The 27539-nt window shown below is 47.3% G+C and overlaps 1 protein-coding gene across 2 annotated transcripts in view; it reads left to right on the top strand.

The window, feature by feature from the left end:
• Nucleotides 1-4899: 4899 nt before the first annotated feature.
• TRIO (trio Rho guanine nucleotide exchange factor) overlaps nt 4900-27539 on the top strand; it is a 353804-nt gene continuing 331164 nt past the window's right edge. The window contains exon 1 of one of the 2 annotated variants that reach the window (XM_047857219.1): nt 4900-5056. In XM_047857219.1, coding sequence (XP_047713175.1) covers nt 4900-5056 — 157 coding nt within the window. The remainder of the gene's footprint in view (nt 5057-27539) is intronic. The other variant, XM_047857348.1, reaches the window with a different exon arrangement.

Below are 27539 nucleotides of genomic sequence, written 5' to 3'. Positions count from 1 at the left end.
ATCAATGTATCTTTTTGGGGGGGGAGGCACAATGCAACCCCAAACAACTGGTAACTGAATTAAGACATTATTCACATATTAAAATAAATATCCATGTATAAGGAGAAGGAAAGATTCACACGCCTTTCTAAGAAAAAGTGAGCGATTTCAAAGACCCGTTCATCTTGTGGCTCCTTGTGCTTCCCCACCAACATCCTCAAGGATACAACTTTCACCATGCTCCATCTCCAGAGTTTCTTTCGTGGAAAAGTTTGAGAAACACTGATGAAGAACTGGGGCCAGTCTATCTGCTAGGAGCTGGTGTGGGTGCGTGAAACTGAACTCGGAACTTCACTTACTCAGGGCCTTCTTTTCCTTTTGTGTTTCCATATAACAAGAAGTCTGGGAGTGGGCAACTCCCTGAGTCACCTGTGCCATGTGCTCTGTTCTCACGTTCACCCTCTTAGAGGCACACAGTGGCCTCTTTACCTCCAGCATCTCGTCTGTGTTCCGGACAAGACAAGGGGCAAAGAGGGTACACGTGCTGAATCTGAACTCTGTCTGGTAAGTCCTGCCCAGTCCCTTCCACTTATATCTCTTCAGCCAGCACCCTGTCTCATAACCCCCAGAGCCGGGCAGTAGAGTTGTTCAGCTGGCCCTGGGTTCCTGTAAGAAGGAGAGAAAGGGTGGTGGGTAGGCAGCTTGCAGTGTCTCCCCAGCTGGCTTTCTCCATTTCTTTGGCTTCACACCTTTGTGCCTGAGCTCTAGGTAACACAGGAGACAGGCCGATGCTTGCACGCTGACTGCAAAGGATCTCCCCATCTTGCACATAAACACGAACAATGTAAACGATATGACGCAGCACATGATCAAATGCCAGAATGACTGGTGTTGCAGGACACAGAGAAGGGAGAGGTGAGTTCATATAGGAGCTGCTTGAAAGGAGGTGAAATTTCAGCTGAATTTTGAAGGTTGGGTAGGATCAACAGCAGGGGTCATGAAACCCTGTTTAGATCCCCCTACACATACTCAGATGGCAGAAGGGAAAAACCTGTGTGCAGCCTTTTGTTGCAATCTGGGTGAGTCTTCATGTATGTCCCACACTCAGTCACAGGTCTTCTGTATCATTCTCATGGAAATGTCACTACCTGGAGCTCAACCCTAGGGAGATCTTTTTGCCCAAAATATACACCTCTCACCCAAATACATTCCCTCTCTGTCTTGATCCCCAACATCCTTCGCAGTCATTGCCGCGTAGGCACATCCCTTTTGAGGCCACCTCCCAACAGCCAGAACTTGCCTCCACCCAAGAACCCTCCAAGAGAATCAGCCTTTTTCAATTGTCCCTTCCCAGGTGCCAGCACTGAGGTATTGCCAATCCTTCTGTGGCTGCATGATTTCCAATCTGCTGCCCATTGTCCTCACCCGAGCAGTTTTTATTTTTCAAAATTGTGACCTTTTCCCACCATTTTGGGAAGCACGGTGGCTTTTTATTAATTACCTTCAGGTGAGGGTTACTATGGGTGGGATGCAAAGGAAAAGAAAGAAATCGGCACTTGCCTCCTGAATTTCAAGATATACTTCTGGAATCCATGGCTGAAGGAGTAATTTGAGGTAAAGGGTTTTTGAGTATTAAAGTTGAGTTTCCTTAAGAACACAAAGGTTATGCCCAAAACAATAGATTTGGAAGACAGCATGCTGGAAGTGGAGTGACGTTTTTTTTTCCTTCAGAGAAAATGATTCTGCAATTTGGGGGAGAGGAGGTGGAATAGCATTAGATCCCGATGGGAATCTCTGAGAAAGGAAGTCTGTGCCCAGGTAGGCTTGAGGGATCTAGGGCAGTGAGAACTTGGCCTCACTTTCTGGGGCCAGGTGGGAGGAGGAGGGGGGTCTGAGCTCCCCAGTGAGCACCTGAATGTTTTCCTGGGAGTAGCTCCGGAGGGCACCGATTGTCAGCTGACCTTGAGAGTCCCCATGATTGGGTGAGCAGAATACAACAGCAGAAGGCAGCAAGGTCATAGCAATGCCGGAAGTCCAGGCAGGAATGTCAAAGAGAGGGACAGGCATGGGACACCCTGTGGCACCCAGTGCCAGCATGAACCCATGATGACTAAGAACCATGTGCAACCTCCCTGTCCCCACCCTGTGCTATCACCAACACCTCTGGGAGCTTGCCTGCAACTTTCGGAAGAAGGCAGGAGGGGAAAAGCACTCAAGTGATAAAATTTCCAGAGATCGCATTTTCCTTGAACTAGGATTAAACTTCTGCCGCGAGGAATGGGGAGATGGAGACAGAAATTACCCCCACAGAAAAATACAGAAAAGAAACGTTGTCAGCACACCTGATGACCTGTGAAATTTGGACCTATTTTTTTTTCTTTTTGAGATACTGCACATATAATTAAAAATTTTAAGAAGAAACTTTATTTTAAAATAGATTTAAACTTACAGAAAAGATAGTGCATAGTTCCTATACCCAACAGCCAATTTCCCTGTATTATTCCAATTAAATCAGTTTTGGTATGTTATTAACTAAAGTTCATATCTTATTCAAATTTTCTTAGTTTTTAACTAATATTCTTTTTTTTTTCCTGGTTCCAAGATCCCATCACGAATACTATATTACATTTAGTTGTCATGTTTCCTTGGGTTCCTCTTGGCTGTGATGGTTTTTCTGACTCTTCTAATTTTTGATGACCTTGACAGTTTGGGTAAATACTGGTCAGGTAGTGTGTCGAATGTTCTTTGATTCAGATTTGTCTGATGCTTTTCTCATGCCTAGACTGGGGTTATGTATTCTTGGAAGGAAGACCACAGAGGTAAAGTGCCATTTTCATTACATCAGATCAAGGGCACATACCATCCACATGATTTATCGCTACTGATATTAACCTTGATCGCTGGCTAAATTAGCGTTTGTTAGGTTTCTCCATTGTAAAGTTTCTCTCCCCTCTTTCCATGTTTTACTCTTAGGAAGCCAGTCATTATGTACCGACCATAGTTAAAGACAGGAGAGTTCTATTCCATCCCATTGAGGGCAGAGTATCTACATCAATGATTTGAAATACTTCATGGGAAAGTTGTCTTATTTTCTTCATTTATTTACTTATTTAATCATTTATTTGGGTCAGTATGCAGCCATGGATACTTATTTTATACTTTGGGTTATAATCAAGTACTGTTTTATTTATTTTGTTGCTCAAAGTTTTCCAGTTTTGGCCATCAGAAACTCTTTCAGTTGGCTCCTGTGGCCCTTCGACAGACTCCTTCCTTGTTGTTCTCGATTTTAAAAAAAAATTCTTTTTGACCTCTTCCTTACTTTCTGGCAGAACAAGATGCTCCAGGCTCATCTTGTATATTCCCTGCTGCAGTCCATTTCCCCAACGAGACCTCTTTTTTTACTGGAGAATGGTGTTATTAAAAACAAGATCTGAGTGCCAGGTGTACTGCTTGTTCCTGGAGTGTTAATTTCTAAGTCCACTCCGCTGACACAGCAAGGAAATACATCATGCATAGACACATATGTGTAAATCTTTTTATATATCTGTATTAAGCTCATCATGGGTTCATACCGATGTCTCCAACTCTAACCCAGTATCACAAGACTCATTTAGCTTCCTCGTCTTGTTCACCTATAACCTCCCTCTCTGACAGTGTAAAACTTGGTGTCCACTACCCACCCTTTATTTAATTGTTCCTTTCCCGTATGCACTACAGTGATTTCATCATCCGTGTTTTTTTTTTTTTTTTTTTTAACCAATGTTCCTGACTCTCAGCATTGGATCGTTTAACTTCTGAAACCCATACCTTCTGCTCATTCCTCTCGCAGCCACGTCAAAAACGTTTTGTACTTGAATATTTGTCAAATTCTGGTGTGACACAGAACTCCCATAAAGCTGGGTGGGTGTCACCCATTCCTCATTTCCTTCGGTTTTCCCAGCTCTCACCACCTTTCCCATTCTCTACGTTTTGGTGGAATAAGGACAGGAGCTGTGAGTCTGGACTCTCATTCTACAGACGAGAAGACTTGTACCCCCAGGAGTTCAGACGTGCCCCACTCGCCTCTGGGACTGTTTCCATGCGCTCGGTTCATTCAACAACTATTATGGAGCCCGGTCTACGTGCCAATGCCAGCCCGGTGCCTGAGTCACCCGTTCCCGCGAGCGACGTCTGTAACAACCAGCTCAAGCGCTCGGAGGACGGTGCCGGCCGCAGGAAAGGTCCGCCCCCGCTGGTGGGAGCGTTCCTGCTCCCTCCAAAGGCTGGAGCTACCCGGGCGGAGGACTAGAAGCGCCGCTGAGCCTTCACGCAGTCGCCCGCCGGCTCTCCGGGCGTCCGGCCGCCGGGCGCGGCCCCGCCCCTCCCGCCAGGCCCCGCCCACCCGCCGAGCCCACGCTCGGGCCCCTGACGATGTTCGCCGGAAATTCCCGAAGCCCCTCTTTTTTTTTCCTTCCTCTCCTTTCCCTGCTCTCCCTTTTCCTTTCACCCGGGTTCCCTCAGCCGTGATTTTCCCCCTCCCCCTCCTTCCTTCCCCATTTGAAATCAAGATGGAGGCTCGCGGTTGCCGCCGGCGCCCGTGATCCCGGAGCTCCTGCCGGCCACGGGCCCCCGCCCTTGCGACTGCGTGTCCCGCGCGGCGCGCGCTGCTGCCCGCGCTCCGGCCGGCGGCGCCGCCGAGGCCGTGGCTCCGCGTCCCCGCCCCGCGGCCGGCTCGCGGCTACCGGGCGGAGTCCTCGTCTATGTGGGCGCGCTCCCTTGGCGGAGCCGCCGCCGCCCGCTGCCGCCCCAGGGCTCTGCGTCCGCGCGCCGGGCGCGGGCAGCTGGGCGCTCGGCGCCGCCAGGCCCGGCGCGGAGCGGGCGGCACGCGGCGCTAGGGGCGCGGGGCCCGAGCCGGGCGCGGCCGCGGGCGCCGCCGCAGCCATGAGCGGCAGCAGCGGCGGCGCCGCCGCCCCCGCCGCGTCCTCCGGCCCCGCCGCCACGGCCAGCGCGGCGGGCTCGGGCTGCGGGGGCGGCGCGGGAGAGGGGGCCGAGGAGGCTGCCAAGGACCTGGCCGACATCGCGGCCTTCTTCCGATCCGGTGAGTGCAACTGCGGCGCTGCCCGCGCGCTCGGCCAAGCCCGCCGCGGAGGCGCGGTCCGCGAGTCCCGGCGCGCCCGGTGCTCGCCCGTTCGTAGGGCCCGGCGCGCTCTGGCCCGGGCTGCTGCACCCCCACGCCGGGTCTCCCGGACCTCCACCGGCGTGTCCCACTGCCCGCACCGCCCCGCGGGCCGCGGCTCGGCCCGGACGCCGCCGACTGGCCCTTCCCTGCGCCCGCCCCTCGTTCCGGGGTAAAATCTTCCCGTCCCCCGCCCCCGGTGGCCACCGCTCCACGGGTTGGGGCGCCGGCTCTTTGTCTCTTTTGCGGGAGGGCCGAGGAGTCGGCGGCGGGGACGGTGAGGGCGGAGGCCCCTGCCCCGGAGGCCGAGCGGACGGGGGTGGCGGGGCCGGACCCGGGAGAGCGGCTCTCATCTGGGCCGGTCTCTGTGGCCGATTTGTACCTGGCCCCTCCTCGACCCCATTAGCAGCCCGGTTTCTTTGCTCGGTCCTCCAGCCTGTCACCTCCCTGGCCGCTGCCTAGGCTTCTGTGAAACGGGGAAGCCATGGCACCCGCTGCCCAGGGAGGGGGGAGGTGGCCGAGCTGAAGCGCGGCGGGCCGGGAGGCGGGTGAGCCATTGTCTCCGGGGGCGGCCCGGGTGGGACATCTGGGAGCGCGGTGGCCCTGGGGGAGCCAGGCGCGCGGAGCACTGCCTGGGTGGCTTGGAGGTGGAGGCAGTGCCAGGTGGCCCGGTGTCTCTCCAGCGAGGAGGGGGTGCCCGTGGGAGAGGTGAGCTTGGCTGCAGTCCCGCGGGGAGGAGGTCTGGGGGGGCGTGACAGGGCGTCCCCGGGACCCCCGCGGCGGCGCCCCCAGCCTGGGCCCAGATCCCGCGTGAGTCGGGACCGCGCCCCCGCGCCCCTCGTCCGCCCCCCCCTACCCCGCCCCAGTCCGGTCTGCTCGCGCGTCCGGGCGGCGGCGGAGGAGCGGGCGGCGGCGGCGATGGCCTCGGGGGCCCGAAGCCCGGAGCGCACGCCGATCGGGCGGGCGCGGGGCCGGGAGGATGCAGACTCCGCGCCGGAGAACAGAGAAGGGCGGGCCAGGTCTGCGGCCGGGCCCGGCGGGCGGAGGGCGTGTGCTGGGTGCTGGTGAGGACGGCGGGGCTGGGACGTCTGGGGAGCGGCCTATGATGGGGCGCGCGCTGGTGGCCGGCGGTTCACGTTTCTTCCAGGCCTCCTTCAAATTCGGTATTCGGGGTCGCCAGAAGCAGTTTGCAGCGGGAGGGCGATGGTCGGAGGTAGAAGTTAGTGCCAGTAGATGCCTGGTGTAGCACGGTCTTTCCCTCGTTTTCTTGATCTTTGCCAAGCGGGGTTATTTTTGAGTCGTTTTAACAGATTGGATATGGCTGGGACTGACATACACCGACTCTACAGTGTCAGCTTGGGGTTAATATACTTCCTAGTGCTCTCTCTCTCTCCGCGTGAGGTCCTTGCAGAAAGCAAAGGTTTAGGAAAACATGAACTCCTTCAAATGAAAGCTCCCCCTCCTCCTTTTGGGGGGGGGGGTGCAACTAGCTAGCCGGATTGAGCAGCCTCCTTTTACCTCCTAATAGCAGAACTGGGACTTCTTCCCTTCATGCCCTGAAGCTAAAGTCTAGCCTGTCTTTTTTCTGTTTCTACCACCTGTCACGGAATAATAGATTCTGTGCGGAATTCAGCTTCTCTCTGTTAGAAAGGCTCCTGTGCCCTGGAGATGGAATTTTTGGTGCTTCTGAGACCAGACTTTCTTACGTCTTTATTATGCACAGTAGAGAAATTACTTCTTTTGCTAAGAAGAGCCCAAAAGACATTAGGGTGGACTGAATGCCCACAGAAAACTTGCTCCCTGTCAGTGTAGCTCTTCCCAGGATTTGTCTGGGGAGATAAGTCTGTTGGTGCCCATGCCTACACCTGTGCTTGCTTCCGTGCCCGGACTCTTGTCCATGTTCAGTTTCGGGCAAAATCGGGCAATGCTTTCACTGGTTTGTTCCTTTCTTCCAGCCTCCAAAATGATTTGACAAACCATCCTTTTAGTTGTTTGATCTGGAATCAGGAGCCAGAGCAGGTTTTAAGTAGCAGCAGTTGCACTGTCCCATCCCAGGGGAAGTCTGGAACATCTTTTTAAAGTGCTTTTCCCTCCTTTGGGCAGCTCTGAATCCCTGACCTAGATCTTGGCTGCAGCATCTAGGACAGTGATGTCTAGCAGAGGGTAGAGAGGGACCATTCAGTTGAATTTGTGGGGGGTGGGGTGGGGGTTTTGGACCTGTCAGGACAGATGCAGCAGGACTGTGGGTAGGGACCTCACCTGGTAGAGTGGCTCAGACGGGGGTGGGTGGGGGGCTCCTTGTCTGCTTTGATTGAATATGGATGACTGAATGGAGAGGCCAAGTCCATCAGTAAAATCTGACATTCTTTTCTAAGATGGAGAAACACAGGAAAAAGGTTCTCATTGACTGCGGTGGACAGATTAGGGTGTGAACATTTTTCCAAAAAGAGCCTGGTAGTTAAAATTGCCAACGTGTCCTAGACAAAGCTTTTCTGTTGGTTGCCTTTCATTTCTCAGCCCTGGAACTGTTTGCTTGGCTACCTTATTTTCTTTCCTTTTTATCCTTTCTCTGTCCTGCATTAAATTTTAACTTTGTAGTCATGGATTGAAAACTAGTACCCATGGTTGGATGAAAGGAGAAAGACTTCAGCTTAATAGGACTTTTTAGACAATTAGAGCAGTTCGGGAATAAAATCAGCTGCCATGTGATTTCTCTGTTACTGGAAGTGCTCAGCAGGGGCACCGCCACCTGCCAAGCTTCAGAGTTGGGTGCTGCGGTTAGGACTCTTGCACTTGGTGGGGGGAGATGGCTCAGAGGTGCTGGGGTCAGGGTGCTTGCACTTGGTGGGGGGGATGGCTCAGGGGCTGCTTCCCTCTCGGATTCTGTGGTTCCCTCTGAGCCCTCAGCACCTGATGGTTATTCTCCACTTTTCTTTGGAGAGCTCATGGCTTCAGAGCAGTGATTGGCCTTTCCCCCTGCTTTGTGTCACCCAGTGTCCACCTCAGTCAAGGTCTTACCTCATATGTTGCCATTTCATTCCCCGCTCAGGTCCTTGGCACAGAGACTTCCCATCCATTTTTTTTTTTTAATTTTTTTTAATGTTTATTTATTTCTGAGACAGAGAGAGACAGAGCATGAGTCGGGGAGGGGCAGAGAGAGAGGGAGACACAGAATCGGAAGCAGGCTCCAGGCTCTGAGCTGTCAGCCCAGAGCCCGACGCGGGGCTCGAACTCACGGACCGTGAGATCATGACCTGAGCCGAAGTCGGCCGCTTAACTGACTGAGCCACCCAGGCGCCCCACTTCCCATCCATTTTGACCATCCCGACTCTCCTTTTTTTTATAAACCTGGCACCAGCAGGCAGGTCAATTAGTGTTACATTGGATTGAGCGGAAATACGTGGTGATGCTGTGTTAGAGGGCAGCTGAGAATTTCCACAGGTGTTAGTGAATTTCAAACTTTTCTCCTTCACACAGACCTCAGTTCTAGGAAAGATAAAGCAGATTTCAAAAGGAAAAAAAAGGGGGGGGGGCGGTTGGATCACAGATGTGAGCTAGTCCAGTTTCTTTATTTTACAGAAAGGGAATCAGGCTTCTAGGGAGGTCAAGTGACTTGCTCAGAGTGTAATTCTGGTAGGGGTGGGGTCAGGGCCAGAAAGTGCACCCCCGACTCTGGTACACTCTTTCTTGGAGGCCTCTCATGGCCAGGACTTTGCTTACATTAGTTCTCAAGCCCCCTGGGACCAATCACTTTTATTGCCAATCTATTTTGGGGCTGTATTCTTGTGGCAATAAATCATTCTTTCAGAGCTCTCTATTTAACCTTGCAAGAGTGTGTGTGTGTGTGTGGGGGTACTTACATAAATGCATTATTTTTAACCTGCCTGGCATGTTTTAGGTTGGCATTAGATGAATGTGCAGAGAATAAAGGTTGTGGTTATTCTGAAGTGTCGCAGCCCATCGTGTTGGGTTTCTTTCATTAGATCTTATTCTGAACTCCTGGCTGCAGCCCTTTCCAACAGAACATATGAAGAAAATTGAGTCTGTTACTTAGTGACGGAGCAGTATGCATATCTTTCTGTGTTTCCATATGATGATTTCCTCATGGAGCATTCAGGGATGCTTTTCTTCATATTTATGCTGCTAACACCACATAAGTGGAGGCCTCAAGCTGGCCACACTACATCTGTGTATATTTAGAAGTCTGGCAGCTTTGGTCTCTGTGAGCACTAATAATAATTATTGTATTATGAATTCAGTCCTTGTTACCTTCAATATTTTGAAAAAAGGAGTCGAAGAAAATGTTATTTGAGAATGTCAGTTTCTCCTTTTTTGGTGGCATTCAGGTTCAGTTTTAGAGGAAAGCAAAGAGATAGCTAAAAATAATCCCATAAGTGACTTTCAAGAAATCAAAGCACAGTAAAACAATCATTGAAAGAAACTTCTCATTGAGACCCTGTAAATTGACTTATTGACGCAGGATATTGTATTTTTCCCTTTGCGGTTTAGCCATCCAAGATTCAAATGAAGCCATTTTGACGATTTAAATGATTAAGCAAGATATAAATGACACAAGTGGTTCTGTTCAAAGTGAAGCCTGTGATTTAACTATGTTCCTCAAATGTATATTAAAAATAAGTGATTAGGGGTGCCTGGGTGGTTCATTCGGTTAAGCATCCGACTTCGGCTCAGGTCATGATCTCAGGGTTTGTGAGTTCGAGCCCTGTGTCGGGCTCTGTGCTGACAGCTCAGAGCCTGGAGCCTGCTTCCGATTCTGTGTCTCCCTCTCTCTCTGCCCCTCCTCTGCTCATGCTCTGTCGCTGTCTCTGTCTCTCAAAAATGAATAAACATTAAAGAAAAAAAGTGATCAGGATGGTCTTTCTAGACCTTTGAAATGTTATGATAAATTTGGGATTTGTTTCTAACTGAAAGTGCAAGGTGTGTGTGAAGCTGTCATAATGTAAGTCAGCTGGATCTGGTATTTATTTTAAGTTTATTTACTTGATTCCTGTACTGAGAAAATAAAATTTTATCTGACATCCTTGGCGGAATTCCAGAGAAAAGTCAAATTCTTAATCGATAGCCACACTTTACTGCCTAGTAAAAATCACTTCTGTTGATAGGGATGAATTGTGTTTTACTATAAAAAGCAGTCTTAACAACCCCCTTCATTCCTCCTCAATTTTATAATGAATTGGTTTTTATTTCCTTAAGTGCGTTGTCTTGACAAATTTCAGTAGTGCCACTGGCGGGAACAGCAGCGACTCCGTGGACAGAGAAGAAATGGGTTGGAGGGAGATTCGCGGTGCATTTTGGTGGAAGGTGGTGGCTTGCTCTGATGTCCGTCTCATCCCTTCCTCTCCCAAGTGTCCATCTGAGTGGACTTGGGTGAGCTGCCAGCAGTGACTGTGTTATTTGTCTTGTGGGTGGAGAGTGCCATCTTTTATAACTTCTCCTTGCTTCTCAGCCCCATTGAAGCTGATGGCAGGCAGGGATCTGGATGGGCCCACGGTTGGAGAGAGGGGCAGGCGGGATTAGATAGCGCCACAGAGTTCTCTGTCTCGTCCTACTCTAGATTCTGCGGATGAGCTGTTTAGCAGAGCGGTGGGCAAGGAAATGAGCATGTATGGGGAGTCTGCTCGGTGACCTTGGCACTTAGGAATCCTGGCTGATCCCCCTGGGAGTTCCTGTCACAGCACCTCTTAACTGAGGGGAAAGGACCAAGAAGGAGAAAAGGAGGGAGGGACTGGGAACGGGGCCCTGCAAAGCATTGGTTTGCTGCTGCTGCTTTCCCCTCCTCCGCCTTCCTCTCCCCACCGTCTCTGGGCCTCCTGTGGCCATAGTGGAGGTCTTGCCTCTTGGGACCTTTGCCTCCTCACTCACCACAGTGCCCAGCCCCTGCGAGACCCCGATTCACTCCATCTCTGTCAGTTTATGAAGAGAAAAGGAGATATCTGGCTAGAATTTCCAGTGTTGTCTCCCAACCTTTTGACATTGTTAAGCCTTCCTTGCAGACATTCTTGTTCATGGGCACACATCTCTGCTGTGTAATGGTCAGCAAGTGCACAAGTACTCATTTTCACTTCTTCCTCATGGATGGGGACACGTAGTGTGCTTACTGAATAGTTTTGGTCTTAATTTCCTCCTTTTTGTTCCTCTCCATGTGAGGAAGCCCCTGGAAACCCAAATTACTAACCACCTGCTCTCTGGGAAAGGTTACATGTCCAGGGCAGAAGGGCAGGTGTGTGCAGACTTTTCCAAGCATGTGGCAGATTGTTAAGCTGGGGAAAGGGTGTAGCTTCTGTTTTGTTTTGTTTTGTTTTGTTTTTTTTCCTGTGACTCTGTAATATTTGGTCTAATGCCAGATGTGCTGTGGAAATAAAGAACTTCATTTTGGTGATAAATATACTTGACTTTTAGATTACTGACTGTTCTAATTAGCCACATGTCTACTCTTGTCTGGTTGGTGAGGAATGTGGAGAAATCTGCAGAGCAAATCTTGTATTTTGGAAGCATTACTCTATTTGGGCTTTGTCATAAATTAGTACCTTTTAGCGGTTACACTGACAGAAAGCGTAATGAAGACGTTATCGAAGTAAAGAATAGATTCTAGGTCTAGGGTACTTTGGGTTAGTGGTGTTCATGTGAGTTAATCAGGCTGATTTTCTTACAGTCTGTGGTCCTGTTAGGGACAGTGATGAATTGCACTGGGCTTTTCTTTAGGAGGGCTTTCTGCAGTTCTGCGAACCCTCTGCTCTTTCTCTGCAGTTCCAGAAGAGAAGTACGTGGTCTGCTGCTGTTACCGTCCTGCTGCTGGGAAGGGTTGGGGGCCCTCTGCAGTCTGATGTTGCCATTAGCATTAAAACATTGTAGGTGTGAACAGATCAACTGTGGTGCACCCCACTCGGTTAATGCTGCGTAAAGGAAGGCAGTCTCATGTTGATTGATTCCACTTCTGTGACATTCTCAAACAGACAGGACAGTGAGAGAACAGATTGGTTGATTGCCAGGCGTTAGGGTTTGGAAGGTCATGACTACAGAGGGTCAGCATGAGGGGCATTTTGGGGGATGATGGAACTGTTTTGTATCTTGGCTGTGTTGCTGATTATATGTGTTAAAATGCATGGACCTGCACCCCCCACCCCCCATTAGTTTTGTTGTATGTTAATTTAAAACATAAAAAAAAAAGGCTGATAACAAACTGGGAGTAAACATTTCATTACAAATCAAAGAATTCTATACCTGTAAGAAAAAAAGGGCTTCCTCAAGTCAGTAAGACAATCCGTAAGGAAAACAGGCAAACCGATCATTCAGAGAAGTCCCACAAATAAATGCCAGCTCCACTAGTAATCAAGGAAATGTAAATAGTTTTAAAACAATGAGATAGCAACAAAACCCAAATCCAATTAAGTTATTTCTCTAGTTAAGCTAGAGCAAAACCGAGTTCATTCCAAAAGATTTCCTATTGATTTGAAAGGTAACAGCAGTCCCCCAGACTGCCTTGACCAGTGGGACCAAACTTGTGTAATTACTAGGGAAACTTCAAAGGTAGTTATGAGGAAATAAATATCCTTTTCTTGGGTTCTGCAAGAAGCGTTAACTTGGGGAATCCATATGGCATGTAAGTCAAGTCTGCTGACTTAAGCCCTATCTTTAGATATGAACAGTCACCATTTTTCCTGCTTCAAATTTACCCACTCTGGTGAGTTTTTGTCGCTGTCCAGATAGAAGAGTAGTAAATGTGGGATGGTCTGTACTGTCTCAGTATTCCTGGTGTTACAGAAGGAATTTCCAGGGATAAGTTTCATTTGGGGCAGAGGGTGTTATTCCCACATTTGTTTCTGTGTGAGGCCATTAGCCCTCTGTTCTTGGGCCTTCTCAGGTAGAACTGACTTTGCTGCAGTATTGATGATTGATGAATGCATTTATAAAGCGTTAGTCCCCGCATTTAAGATTCATAACCACAAAATAAAGCTATTCTTGAACTTGGGAAAAACACAATTCAAATTTGAAAGTATAATCCTTGAATAATTTTAGATAGGGTTTCTTGGTATCTTCTTTTTTTTTCGTGTCTATGTATGTATGTATAGATCTTGGAAAACACCTCACTTTGGGATTCTGTGGAATGGTGGTCTCAAAGCAAGAAGGAACATAGGAATATATCAGAGACTGATATTTGAAATCTATTTTTTTAAAATGTTTATTTTTGAGAGAGAGAGAGAGAGAGAGAGCTTGAGCAGGGGAGGGTGAGAGAAAGAGATGGGAACAGCAGATCTGAAGCAGGCTCTGTGCTGACAGCAGAGAGCCTGATGCAGAGCCCCATTTGGGGCTCAAACCCGCAAAGTGAACTGTGAGGTCATGACCTGACCCAATGTCTGCTGCTCAACCGACTGAGCCCCCCAGGACGTCCCTGAAATCTATTTTAAAAGAACCCATGTCCCCTAGTATATGCGAAGTCACGTGTATGAATGACACGTGTGCTCTAGGGCAAAGTGTTTTAATTTTAATTTGCAAATTATGCATGTGAAATGTTTGTAAGAAGTTGTTTTCCATTGTTGATTCCTTGTACTTCCTAGTCTGACATTGATCCACCTTTCAAGGATTCCTTCTTTACTGCCAGCTGTTGTGGAACATCGCCTCTGCAAACCTATGGGAGGGCACTCCTGGCTTATTCAGATTCTGAAAGTTTTACGTTTTCTTCCTTGCATTTACTTAGTCCTTGTTCTGTATGACAGATATGCTAGGATCCACAGGGGAAAAAAATGTGCATGTATGTATATGTATATATATATATATATATACACACACATATGTATGTGTGTGTGTGTGTGTGTGTGTGTGTGTGTGTGTGTATATATATATATATATATATATTAGTTTTTGGATAACTTTATTAGTTTGGTAAAGGCCCCAAAGTCTAATTCTTCTTTTTTTTAATTTTTTTTTTTTTCAACGTTTATTTATTTTTGGGACAGAGAGAGACAGAGCATGAACGGGGGAGGGGCAGAGAGAGAGGGACACACAGAATCGGAAACAGGCTCCAGGCTCTGAGCCATCAGCCCAGAGCCTGACGCGGGGCTCGAACTCCCGGACCGCGAGATCGTGACCTGGCTGAAGTCGGACGCTTAACCGACTGTGCCACCCAGGCGCCCCAAAGTCTAATTCTTCTATTAGTTGTTCTGAAGTTACATACAGATACTGGGAAACAATACTTTGACCGGAATGTTATTATAAATATTTCTAATTAGTCTCATGTAATGAAGTCTGTGCAGTTTAAATTACTTAATATTTTGGCATCCAAATAACTGGAATAAATTCCTCATTAGCCTGATACTAAACAAATAGATGTTTCTTGTTTGAAACTATGAGAAGTTATCTCCAGCCCTCAACGCCCTTTTCAGTACCGCAGTGATGACAGCTGGCGTGCCAGGGACGACCACTGACTGAAAGACCAGATTGCACAGAGCCACGATGTATTTCACACATGACTTTTAGCGTTATTTCACCTCCATCTCAGTGCTGTTGCACTTGTCCTCATATGTCTTGGGTTCAGGAGCCTTGAGAACTGATACTAATTTGATGGTTTCCAGGCCATACATTTTTTTTTTTTTCATGTGGCAGTTGAGTTCACTTGTCCCCTGATGGGTTGGTTGCCTCTGCTCTCACAGGGGAGGGCTTTGTGACAGTCCTTGATTTCAGCATTTTGTTAGCTGGTCTGTGTATGTGTTTCTTTCTCAATATTTAACTGTAGTTCCCAAGAACAAACTTCGCAGGGTTCATTGCCAGGCATTTCTCTCCTTCCTCACGGCATTGTGTGAAGTCCCGTCTCACCGAAGGGACCAGCCTGTAGGTGAGATGGCACCTGTCTCCTGAACCAAACTGCTGCAAACCTTTGACTGTAAACCTGATGCAGGCTTGAGGTGAGATCACTGTAAATTTCCTCTGACAACTTCCTTGGGGATCTGGGGCTGTATTTTGGGAAACGAGGAAGATGGCAGACTGGAAACGGCCGCTGCCTCTCCCGTGCTGTCCTTGCCCTTGCTGGAATCTAAATCTTCAGCAGCAGCTGCCAGAGTCGTGTGGGAGGCCAGGACCTCCAGGCATAGGGGGTCAGATAGAACCTTTGGAATTATGCTTCAGAGGAGAGTAGAGTAAGTGCATCCACAAAGCAGTAACTTCCTTGGAAGCTCACAGGATGATACTTAAAATACCATCTTTATTTTTTCCCCCAAATACTGTTAATGCCAATGCTGTCCTTTAAGAAAACCTGGTGAAGTCTTGGTGTTAACTGTTTTCTCTACCGCCATCTGAGTTTCTTTGTTTGAAGTTTATTTATTTATTTATTTTGCGAGACAACCAGCAGGAGAGAGAGAGGGAGGGAGGGAGGGAAGATGAGTGGGGAAGGGCCCCAAGTCACATCCCCCCTGCCAGCAGGTGCTGGCTTCTGTGTCAGTGTGAACACCTCAGCCTCTGGTGAGGTGGAATGAATGACCCCAGTTTGCGCTGCTGGTGAGGGCCTGGGCTGGAATTGACGCCCAGGGCTGCCAGACCACAAAGCCCTCCGTGACGGAGGGAGTGGAGAGGGCCCTCACTCTGTACAGCTTCCCATAGGATCCTGTGTTGTAATTTTCAGATCTTTAAAATTGAATACGTATATTCTTGTGTGTTGAGGATCGAAGCTATAATTTACAAGTCACACATCAAGCAGAGTGGAGCGAAAGATTCCAGGATATAGCAGACGTTTTTGTTTTCACGTTGGTCTGGGCCCTGTAATTTAGCTTCTGTGCCGGTCCTCTTCTCACCTAATTAAAACCGATGTTCCTTTTTACATAAATAATCCTAGCAACCTAGCTCTTCATTTGAGGCGTGTTGGCTGCGTGAGTTTTGCTCTGCCGGCTCTCCCCTGTCTCAGGGGATCCTTGGGAGGGATCCTGGTGGTGGGGGAGAAAGGCTGGTCCTCTGGCTCCCTGGCTGTGTGGACTTGCCCCCAAGGGCTGGGTGGGAGGCCTCCCCTGTGGTGGCTGTCGGGTCGGGGTTGGCGGAGGGAAGTGTGAGAAGGGCGGGGAGCGGCCAGCAGCTTGCTGTGTCTGACACATTATAAGGATTACTGGGTCTTCCTTTCTGAGGACGGGGGACTGGGGCGGGGCCATGCTCAGCTGCTCTTCTGGGGACAATTTTATAAGGTGGGTGTGGTGACTCCTGGTTCTCTCCGTATAGCTATTTGGTTGCAGCCTCTCATTTTTTTTTGCTGTTATTCGTGGAAACGTGCGTGTGGATGATGATGGGGTCCTGGGGAACAGGATTGTTTTCCACTGTCTTTTCAGCGCGGTGTGTTGTAGATTTCTCCACCAGTGGGGTGCATTTTTGTCTGTGACACTTCACCTGTCCCTGTCCCTACTGTGGCCTGGTCCTCTGGGATGCTGGTCAGGTTCATGCCCGCAGGGACTCCCGGCGGCCTTTCCACACTGGAACCACGTTCTGTCTCTGTGTGGGTCTCAGTAACTGCATGGCTCCCTCAGAGTTTTCGTATTTCAGTCAGGGGATGATGGAAACGCTGCTGTTGTGAGTGTAGACATTACATAACCTCGAGGTGTATTGAGCTCTGGAAATCCACATTTTTGTTTCCTCCTGGTTTGCTCAAAGACTTTCCAAGGGTTTCATGTTTTTCCGTTTTTATTTAATTCTTGTTTTTAAAAAATTTCTAGAACTAAAAGAATAGGACTAGCCTGCTGTTTAATGTGAGATTATGGGTTACTTTTGACATGGCCGTTATAGTTTGTCTTTGATTTTTAAACCAACGAAAGGAGGTACCAAGCTCCAATCCATATCAACTCAGTTGAAGTGAGATTTCACTGTGTTACTTTTGGCTTAGTTGGTTCATGTCTTCATTGCTGATTACGTGTAAAGTTTGTGGGGTTTATTTTTGGGGGTGGGGGCAGGTAGGTCTGTTTTGAGAAGCCAGAACTCATGTTCAAAGAGAAATAACTCAGATTCAGATTCCCTATCTGTTTCTATTTCACCACACATGCGTGTGCACGATTTTCCCCTGCCCCTCTGTGTGTGTGTATGTGTGTGTGTGTGTGTGTGTGTGTGTGTGTGTGTGTCTTTATATGTGTATAAAATTTGCATGGGATTTTGTTTCTGAACCATTTGAGAGTAAGTTTCAGAGTTGATGATGCCTTTACCTCTACATGGTGGCTTGCTGTGTATTTTCTAAGAGCAGTGACATTCACTCACATGATGATCCATATCAGGACATTAATTTGATACAATGTTACTACCTAAATGTACTGACCTTAGTAAAATGTAACCAGCTGTTCCAGAAATGTCCTTTTTGGCAATTAAAAGTATTTGTGGTCCAGCATTCCATCCAGGACCACATACTACACTGAGTTGTTGTGTCTCCTAGGTTTTCTTTAATTTGGAACATTCCTCCAGTCTCTCTTGTTACCCCTGTATTTCGAAGATTCCAGTCAGTTCTTTGGGTGACCATTCCTGAGTGTGGGTGGTAGGATTCCTTGTGACTAGATCCAGGTTGTGCTTTTGTGGCAGAAGGTCCCAGAGTGCCCTGTCAGGGATGCAGCTGTCAGCAGCCCCACGTGGGGCATTGGTTCAGGTGGTGACTACCGGGTTTCTCCACTGTAGTGTTTCCTAACAGTTAATGTTTTGTTGCGAGATGATTTGAGACTATGTCAAATCCTGCTCCTTTCCTGACTTTCATTTGCTGGTTGTAGCATCTGTAGATGATTTTTGCTGGAATCAGTGATTACTCGGATGGTTGTGAAATGGTGATTTTTTGAACTTCATTATTCCTTCTGTGTTGCCCTGACTTTCTGCGATAAGGAAGAGCTTTTCCTTCTGCCCTATTTATTTATTTATGCAAATATGTCCTCCTGGGGTCCTATTGTATACAATAGGTTATAATCCTTTGCTATCATTTTTTCGTTTGATGCTCAAATTTTCCAAGATTTGGCCAGTGGGAGTCCTTTCAGACTGGCCTCTTTATCTTTTGTGACTTGTCACTATCATTTTCTGAGCTCTCTGCTATTTTCTGACACAATAAGATGTTCCAGGCTTGTGTTGTACTTTTCTTACTGCAGTCGTGTAATCAGCCGCTTCTCCAAGACACCCTGGTTCATGTTAGTAGAGAAATGGTATTTAGAAACACAGTCTGGGCCTAAGTGTGTTCATTGGTACAGGGGTGTCATTATTGCGTCTAGAACCAGTCAGAGGACAGGGCTAGGAAGAGTTTGTGTATACACACGCGTATATAATGTCACAGATGCACACATGTCACTATCTCTTTCTGTATCTGTCTGTCTAAAGTAACCATGAGTGGGGGCGCCTGGGTGGCTCAGTTAGTTCTCAACTCTTGATTTTGGCTCAGGTCATGATCTCATGGTTCATGCGTTCAAGTCTTGCATGGGGGCTGGCGCGGACAGCAAGGAGCCTGCTTGGGATTCTCTGTCTCTTTCTATCTGCCCCTCCCCATGCACGCTCTGTCTCCAAAATAAAGTAAGTAAACAATTTTAAAAAATTAGAAAAAATAGGATAACAACCATGAGTTTATACTCACTCCTTCAATTCCAGTCCAGAGCCACAGGGTGCATTTAATCTTCCCTTTCCCAAATTTGCAATTCCCTTCTTGAACACTGAAGGCTCCCCTTAACCCTCATGATCTTTACTGACTCGCTCAATCCAAGAATAGGCGGAAAGTAGTTTCAAATTCTAGCCGACACCACTGCGATAAGCGAACCTACATCTTCAAGTTTCAGCAGTTAGTGGTCAGCTTTTCAGCTCCGGGCTTTGTCAGTTAATCATCCAAAGAAAACAGATGAAGTCATGCGCTGGAACTCCCCAGAGGCATGTTTAAGAAAAGAGCTGCCAGACTCCATCAACAGCTCACTTTCTGGTGATGTTGAAGCACAAGATTGAAAAATAAGGAGTTGCCAAATAAGAAAGGGAGATTAATTTCTGGTAAGTACAGTTTATGAAGATGACACCTGTTATGGGAAAGACAGTTTATCATCTTCCTCTCGGTACTAATTGCCCAAATGGAGGAAAAAGAGAAAGGAAAGCGTTGAGCTGCAGAGTGGGTGATGGGTGGGGTCCTTTCTCAGGAATCCACGAGTCTCCTGATTGGGGAAGGAGCCGAGTTCCTATGTTGGAGGAAGTCGTGAGTCAGGACTTGGGAGACTGTTGCTTGCTGCCCTTCATTGAGTTAAGTGTTTCTTCTCGGAAACCACCTGCATGAATTTAATGTGGCAGCAACGTGGTTTCTGCTTCAGTGCGGGGTTTCCGGGAAGTGCGGGAAGTGCGTTTGCGTGTACTCAGTTCTAGAAATTGTGGAACGGCGAGTGCAGATCTTATGTTACAGGCAAAGTATTTGCTCTTTGGTGTTTTCCAGCATTAAAAGATGACAGAACATAGGGCCTTGATTTTGGGAGATAGTCTTGATTTCCTACATTGTGTTCTGTATTTCCTATAAATGTCCTCATGGGTATTTGATCTTGTTCTGGAAAATTTGGCCTCTGTACTTGTAGAAGTTCTACAACTAGACATTTTAGCAAGAGAAAGAAGAATCATAATTTGCTTACTAATATTTTATGCTTTTTTTTTTTTTAATAGGCTTCATGCCCAGTGTTGGGCCTGAACTCCCAACCCTGAGATCAGATGTTGAGTGCTCCATCAACTGAGCCAGCCAGACACCCCAGGAAAGGCTTTTGATATTTAGAAAATTTGGAGAATAAAAGGTCATGCCTAGGGAGAGTGGGAATGACTGCTAATGGGTCAGGCAATCTGGAGAAAGTCTTGGGTGATGAAGATGTTCTGAAATTAGGTAGTGGCTATGGTTGCACAACATTGAATGTACTAAAAACCACTGAATGGTATACTTTATTTTTTATTTTAACATTTTATTTATTGAGAGAGCACGGGCGAGGGAGGAGCAGAGAGGGAGAGACCGAGGATCCAAAGTGGGCTCTGAGCTGACAGCAGAGAGCCTGATGCAGGGTTGAAACTCACAAACTGTGAGATCATGGCCTGAGCCAAAGTCCATGCTTAACTGACTGAGCCACTCAGGTGCTGTGAATGGTATACTTTATTTATTAAAAAAATTTTTTTTAATGTTTATTTATTCTTAGCAAGCGAGCACGAACAGGGGAGGGGCAGAGAGAGGGAGACACAGAATCTGAAGCAGGCTCCAGGCTCTGAGCTGTCAGCACAGAGCCTGACACGGGGCTGGCTTGAACTCATGAACTGTGAGGTCCTGCTCTGAGCTGAAGTCGGTCGCTTAACCGACTGAGCCACCTACGTGCCCCATGAATGGTATACTTTAACAGGGTGAATTTTGTAGTACGTAAGTTATATATTAACAGAAGAAGAAAAAAGGTCATGGCTAAATTGGTAACACATTTCATATTCTTAAACAGCTTCATTTATTGAGTGCTTACTGTGCACCATCTATTTAATTTTCCTAGTCCCCTGCAAGGTACATATTGAAGTGACATCCATTTGATACCTGAGGAAGGGAGCTCGGAGAGGTTTTTTTAACTTGCTGCAGATCAGGTAGCTCCTAGGGACAGATGTGAGGATGCCAAGTGCATAGTGACCTTCTTTCAAAAGTGGGTATCTGGGTGACCTCAGGGTCAGCCTGCTGATGGTTTCCCCTGCTCTGCTGTGCACATCACACCAAGGCCTTTGACACCATTAGGGAGCTTCCTACTTCCTGTTTTTTTGGTGTCAGGGAGGAAAAGCAATGAAGTGACTCCTTTGAAAGAGAGTAGTATTATGGGTAAGATCTGATGGAGTTCAGTTATGATTTGATGGTATATTTGGTAATTTCTTAGAAAACTTTGGATTAACTATCTCGGTGAAAGCTTTAGAGGGTTTCAGGCAAAGAGGACAGGACACGTTTTGCTTGGGTGGGTGTTGTGGGATAGTGGAAGGCACACCTGAAATAGTTCAAGCTGATGGTACTTTAGTCTTTCTAATAAACACTCTGGGGAGGTTGCAGGGAGAGACAATGTCTTTGCAGCAGAACTCGCAGGCAGGGTGCTCTTGCTAGTGTGAGTTCTGTATTCGTGAACACTGGCATCCGTTCTGCTCACTCGCATACACGACTGAGACGTGGAGTACGTGTTAGACTCTAAGACAGAAACTATGAATTTGCATAAAATCACATATGCTCTGCTGTAATTTTCATTGTGCCTGTTTTAGAATCGAGATGACACTTCATGCAGAGTATTTTAGCTTCCACTTAGGAGACTTCTCAGAAAGGAAAAACTTGTGGGGCTTTGAAATTACTTTAGGGGATGGTCCCTGAAAGAAACAAACCATGAAGACTTTTTTTTTTTTTAAAGAGGGCTCATTGGTCGCCAAGTTTCCAAATGTAGAGAAGATATGAGAAAACAACCCCCAACTCATTTCTCCCCACCCCTGAGCCACTGAAGACTTCCATTCTTTTTAGCATTTTGAAGCCTTTCCCCCTGATTATATACATTAAAAACACATAAAGCACATTGGGGTTTGGTCTGTTGTGTGGCATGCCTGCGAAAGGACCAGAGGTCTGGCAGAACAAGAGCCTTCCTGCTGGGCGGTGACCTTTTTATGGTGTTTGGTCTGTCATCTTTGTTTCTCAGTCTTAAATGCCTAACTCAGAATTACTTAGCACTTGAAGTGGCTTTCATCTTCAAAGGACTTTATGGGCATTATTCAGTATACATGGGACTGTGTCATGAATGAGCTGTTTATCCCTGAGCACATCAACATGCCAGGTGCCATACAGCTGGAGAAGACAGAAATAATACTCTGGCCAGTGGGAGTTTATATCCTAAAGAGGCAAGATGATTAGGCAGATTCCCTCTTTTGGCCTCTTTTAAAGATGTGCTGGGGAATAATGTAGAAATTAAAATTGTAAGAGGTGATCAACTCGCTCACGTCTACCTAATTGGAATCGCTCTCAAGGTGAAAATGAAATCCGAGATGCTCCTTAAAAGGCATAGAATATTAGGTCTCATTTATTGCACATTCTCGATGGATGTGGTATTTTCCTGTGTCACAGATGAGGGTTTTAGTAAAGACTAGGGAAGAACCCTTCTCTGTTCTCCATGACCGACACTCTTCTTTTTCTTTGCTGGTCTAGAAAGGGTGCTTTGTGACCAAGTCCTTGTGTGAGTCATGGACACGCATTTCTGAGTTTCAGACCTCGTCACACCATCCGGGCTAGCTGGCCAGCCTTGGGAGAAGCTTCTGGTCGGCGTGGCCCTATCAGCCTCTGTGAACCCCGTGCTCCCCTCCCCCACTCTGTGTCTGTGGTCTGCCACCTGTTTTTGTATTGGGTGTTCCCTCTTCTTTTTGGCTGTCTTAACTGACTCAACTCAGGCCTCACTTACTTTGGGAAACGGCACTTGTCCATCCTCTTCTGGCCTCACGCTGGCTGTCCGTGCTGGCAGGGCACCTGGTGTGGACAGCACTCTGCTTCAGGTTTTGTTGGGATGGGGTTAGTCCTTCTGAGTATGAGCTGCTGGGCTGCCAGCACAGGGCACTGCAGATGCTTGTGATCTACACCTGTGGTTCTTCAACTGGACTACGTCAGAATTGCCTGAAAAGTTCTTTTTTTAAAGTTAAAAAGATTCTTTTTTTTTTTTAGTAATCTTTACACCCAGCATGGGACTTGAACCGATAACCCTGAGGTCGAGGGTTGCATGCTCTTCCTCCTGAGCCAGCTAAGTGCCCCACCTGGAAAGTTTCTTTAAATTATAGAATCCCTAGCGATTCTGATGGAGTAGTTCTAGAAGAGAGCCCTGGAATCTGGACTTTGGATGTGCCCTACCGGTAATTCAGGTGCACAACGGTGTGGGAACCACTCTGTTATGGCAAGGCACATGAATTGATTGTGGGTTATCGGGCCATGGCCAGTTCTGTGTAAGGTGTGATATGTGCAGTTTACAGAATCATCTCATTTACGTATCTGGAGATAACGGAGAAAGTTGAGTGTAGCTCATTTGTGACAGGAACAGCCTTCCTGAAGGAGAAGATCCTGGTTCATTGAGGAGCTCGCCGACCAGTCTTCCTTTCTGCTATACGAGCAGACTAAAGGCATAATTGGCGCTCCAAACTTGAATTTGAAGCTACTTGTTGCCATAGAGATGTTGTGTAGTGTTGAAGGAGATTAGAGAAATCACATCGTAAATTATCAGAACAGATGGCTTGTAATCTAACACTCTTCTAGCCCATATTCTTTGTACTGACACTTGAGAACATTTTAAAATATCAGTTCTTACTTTGTTCTTACACCTGTAAAAATGGCAGACTTCATACCGAGGTTTAAAATGGGTGTTACATATGTCACACACAGTACCCAGTGGCAGCAATGTGAGGTGGGGAAAATATTTGAAGCATGGTAGGAGTGTCCTCTCTACTTGTGCTTTAGGGACCCATTTGTAATTTGCTTTTTTTTTTTTTTTTTTTTTTCAGTTCCAGTTCCAGATTTCATACTCTCCCTTATTATTTTGACGGTACCAGTCAGGGATAATTTTTATCTCCTGGCTTTGATGGAAATTGAGTCGTCGTCTAGGAGCTTTGCTCACAAAGGAATATTACAAGACCGTGTAGATTCAGACAACATATTCACTTCCAAGGTGTCTTATTTTATGATGAAAAACGTATTTTCTGTAAGAGTTTTTCTGAAATTTATTTTCTCATTTCCTGTTTTAGTCTGTGGACTGACGCGCAACTGTTAAAGACCGTAGGACGATTCTGAACGTAGGATAATTCTGGACGATTGTCGAGGACAGTTATTCTGTGTCTCTTGTGGGGAAACGCAGCTCGACTGCCATTCTGGTGCACACACACATGCGCACGCACACACACACAGTGGCTTAACATTTACATTGTGCATGTGGGCAGAGTGGATGTATACGTAAACGGCTTCAAATTAAGGAAGGATTAATGATAACCCTGTGAGTGTAGTTTAAAGACTCAGTAAAACTTACCTTGTTTTTTAGGTTCTTGTAGTTACACGTATGTTAACATAATTTTTAGATTTCTTTATTCTCACATTCTTAAAGTATTCAGGAATCTTAACAGGCTGTCCCTACATACATTTTCATGAGTCTCATTTTCATGCGCCGTACTTTAATAGTAACTTGCAAAGGAGATTAACAAGTTAGTTTTCCAGCTTCCAGACTATTCCTGAATTGCTTGTGTGTAAGTGTGTGTTTTAAACTGAGTCCAGACGTTAACAGTCCAGGACCCTTCTCCTTGAACTTTTCTCTGCCTGAGCGTTTCTTCACCAGCCTGTGCCACTTGTACGGATGGCAGTTTCTGATGCCACCCAGCAGTGGAACAGGCAGGTCCCCTGTGAACCCAACTCCACTGGATGTAGTAATTCCTCCTTCAGGATGAATCATTCAGATGACTTAAATCCTTTGACACCCCTATGTCAGTGCTAGAAAATTAAAAAAAAAAAGTGTTCAGTAATTATATCAAAAGCATCAGAAAAACCATCTTATCAGAGGCCTTGGAGCCATGATAGGAGTGAGGAAAAAGCGTGATTAAGCCTTAATTTCTCTGATAAACATGGCACACCATTCAGCAAGGCTGGCTCACCCTCATGGGAATTATCCAGTGTATTGGCACTGGCCCGAGGGAATCGGGATGAAATTACCCAATTATCAAAATGTGTGGCTTGAGGGGAGGTTATTTGGCTCTGTAAAGCCACCTGCCATGGTGGTGAGGCCAGACTGACCGTGGAATCTGCCGGAGATACAATTTGCCTCAAGGGCAGAAAGGCTCCTGGTGTCAAAGCCCAGGATCTAGTTCTCCTGAGATTGCTTCAGAAGGGCTAGGACCATGACCTCCCAGCCAAATGGGGTTGGAGAGTCACTGGGTGGCTTTCCATGACCCTATTTCTCATTGGTAGGGTGGTCTACTCTTTTGTCTTTGGTCAGAGTTGGAGTGACTGACTCCTCTTCTGTCTCTCTCAGCTGACCTACTGGTGTTGGTGTGATTGTCCTTTTCCTCTTAACGATCTTCTAAAATTATTCCCTTGTCCGTTGCGTCTGCAGGAGGAATTTCCTCTTAGGAGTGTGTGAGTGGTTAATTCAAATTCAGCTTTTCACATATAGGCCCGTGCCCTAAAGTATCACTGCCATTTTGCCCATTGAATTGTTTATTAAATGTACTAAGGGCACGAGAGGCCCCGAAACCATGAGCAAGAAAATAGGGCCTTTTCCTTAGGCCCTTGGATGTGCAGTGTTTGTGGAGTTAGCCATCTCTCAGTCAAGGAAGGACACTCTCAAGGAAAACGGATGAATGAACGCAGTACCCCCCTAAACTTCCCAGTAGCTGTATTTTTATTTTATTCTTCCTGTTGACCATCCATCTTTCTTTCTGAGGCTCTGTGTCTCTGTGCCCTTCAGAGGGACTTTCCTCTGTTTACACGTGACTCACCCAGAGGTCATTCTTACAGCTTCAGCCCTTCTCAGACACAGCCCCATCTGCCCAGAAGTGAGCTTTTCAATAAGGCCCCTGGACTCTATAAATAGCTGTCAGGTGCCCTCATTCAGATTGTGTGAACTCTCTCCACAAGTCTCTGGTTTTCTAGCTTCCAGAGCTGATAAAGTCTGCTAGAACGGGATGGCGGGTTGGCTGTGAGGGGCTCGCACACAGATTCCAGACTTATTAAATGGATGAACGCCTCGCTTTACCAAGTGGGCTTCTTATCTTTCTTTTTTAAATCCCTCTTTTTCATATTTCTTCCTTTTTTTCCTGCATTTCTCTTGTTTTCTCTTCTTCAGACATTCAAAAGTGACAGTGCCACGCATAGGCATTGGTAGACCTTGCTGGAGGCAGTTGGGGAGAAGAGTTTGGTTCCTGGGGCAAGAATGCTCCCTGTGGGGAGTCTGGATTGTGCTGGGCACCTGAACAGTCTTGAGCTGGGAGGAAAGCACTGTCCTGGTGGCGCCCCTTCCTCCTCTGCCCCGAGGCACGAGGCCCCATCCCGTCTGCTCCTGCACCGTAGTTTTATCTAATGCGAAATTTTCCTTTTATGGTGATTCTAATAAATTTGGTTTAGCAGATAAACCTGATGGTTCTTCTTTTGAAGGTAATGTAATCCCTTTCCCTAAGGTTGGCATATTATTCTTCATAATCCCATCGACTCACCGTGGCCCTCGCATCATAGAATTTCCTCCTGAGATTTTATTTCCTAAGCTGTGATTTATATGGAGGCCGAATCTGACTCACCTGTGTATCCCCAGCGCCCAGTCGGTGCCTACTGAATGTTTGCCGAATGAACGAGAAGGTGAATGCTGCATCCCAGTGTCCAGTGGCAGGAGGCTGCTGTGAAGCGGTAACTCTGAAGTCAACAAACATGGGCCAGAGGCGCCCACGTCCTGTCTAGTAGAACGTTGTGGGGAGAGGGAGGAGGAGGAGGAGGAGGGGGGGAGGAGGAGCAGGGGAGGAGCAGGAGGAGGACGGCCCATGCGCTCTTGCAGCCGCAGCGTGCTTGTGTGCGGGTGGCGTGTGGGCACAGGCCGCTGCAGAGGAGGCTGTGTTCGTGATGCTGCTCTCGGTCTGCTTGCTGTTTACCGTGAACAATTAGCTAATCCTGGGGACCCAGGCTCCTTGCGTGGGTACGCATCCTCCCGTGGAATCCTTGTCTCCAGACTGGCTGTGCTCACTCACTGCGGACCCTGATCCACATCTGCTGAATGATTACTGGGCTTGACCGGGCACAGTGGAGGGTGAAGGGGCATCTTTTATCAGGTTTCCTTTGAGATTTAAGATCTAGTCACCTCTGAGTGTTTTTATTTTTCATGAGTTGATTTCTCGTTGAGTATTTTGTGGAAAGGTCACATTGGGCAAAACAGCATGGGTAAGATTTTCTCTTGGGAATGTTTTTATGGGAGAGCTTTCCATAAGCCCGTTAAGAGTGTTTCAGGTCCTTCTTGGTCTTCCCTTTCCCATACTTCACTTTCATTTCTGGGACCCCACCCCTCACCCCCTTCAAAACTTTATAAATCTGAAAGCAGGCCACAGGCCCTTTTAAAATATTACACATCAATATGAGGCCAACCCAGTTTTTCATAAATAGGTCAACATGTTTCTACAAAGTAAGGGATTCAGAAACACACTATCCTTTAAAGAGAAGGTATTTCAGGGAAAGATGACGAGTTTTCAAAGCTTAGCTGTTGGTAAGGCCTGAGAATCCTAGCCCTCCAAGGTGGTGATTTCCGGGGCCTGCCTTGGATGAAGTGCCAGGTGCCACAAACATTATTGAGGGAAAGGCTGCTGAGGGTCAGATGTGGTGGGAGACCTGGGGTACATGTGAAAGAGACAAGCCAGGTGTAGACCTGTGAGGAGCTTCTTCCCGGTCCTCGAGAAGCAGCTTCATGCTGAG

Source organism: Prionailurus viverrinus, chromosome A1 (assembly GCF_022837055.1).
Source record: "Prionailurus viverrinus isolate Anna chromosome A1, UM_Priviv_1.0, whole genome shotgun sequence".
In the NCBI taxonomy this organism is placed as follows: domain Eukaryota; kingdom Metazoa; phylum Chordata; class Mammalia; order Carnivora; family Felidae; genus Prionailurus; species Prionailurus viverrinus.
The sequence above is the reverse complement of the archived record's forward strand: the minus strand, read 5'-3'. Positions and strand labels throughout refer to the sequence as shown.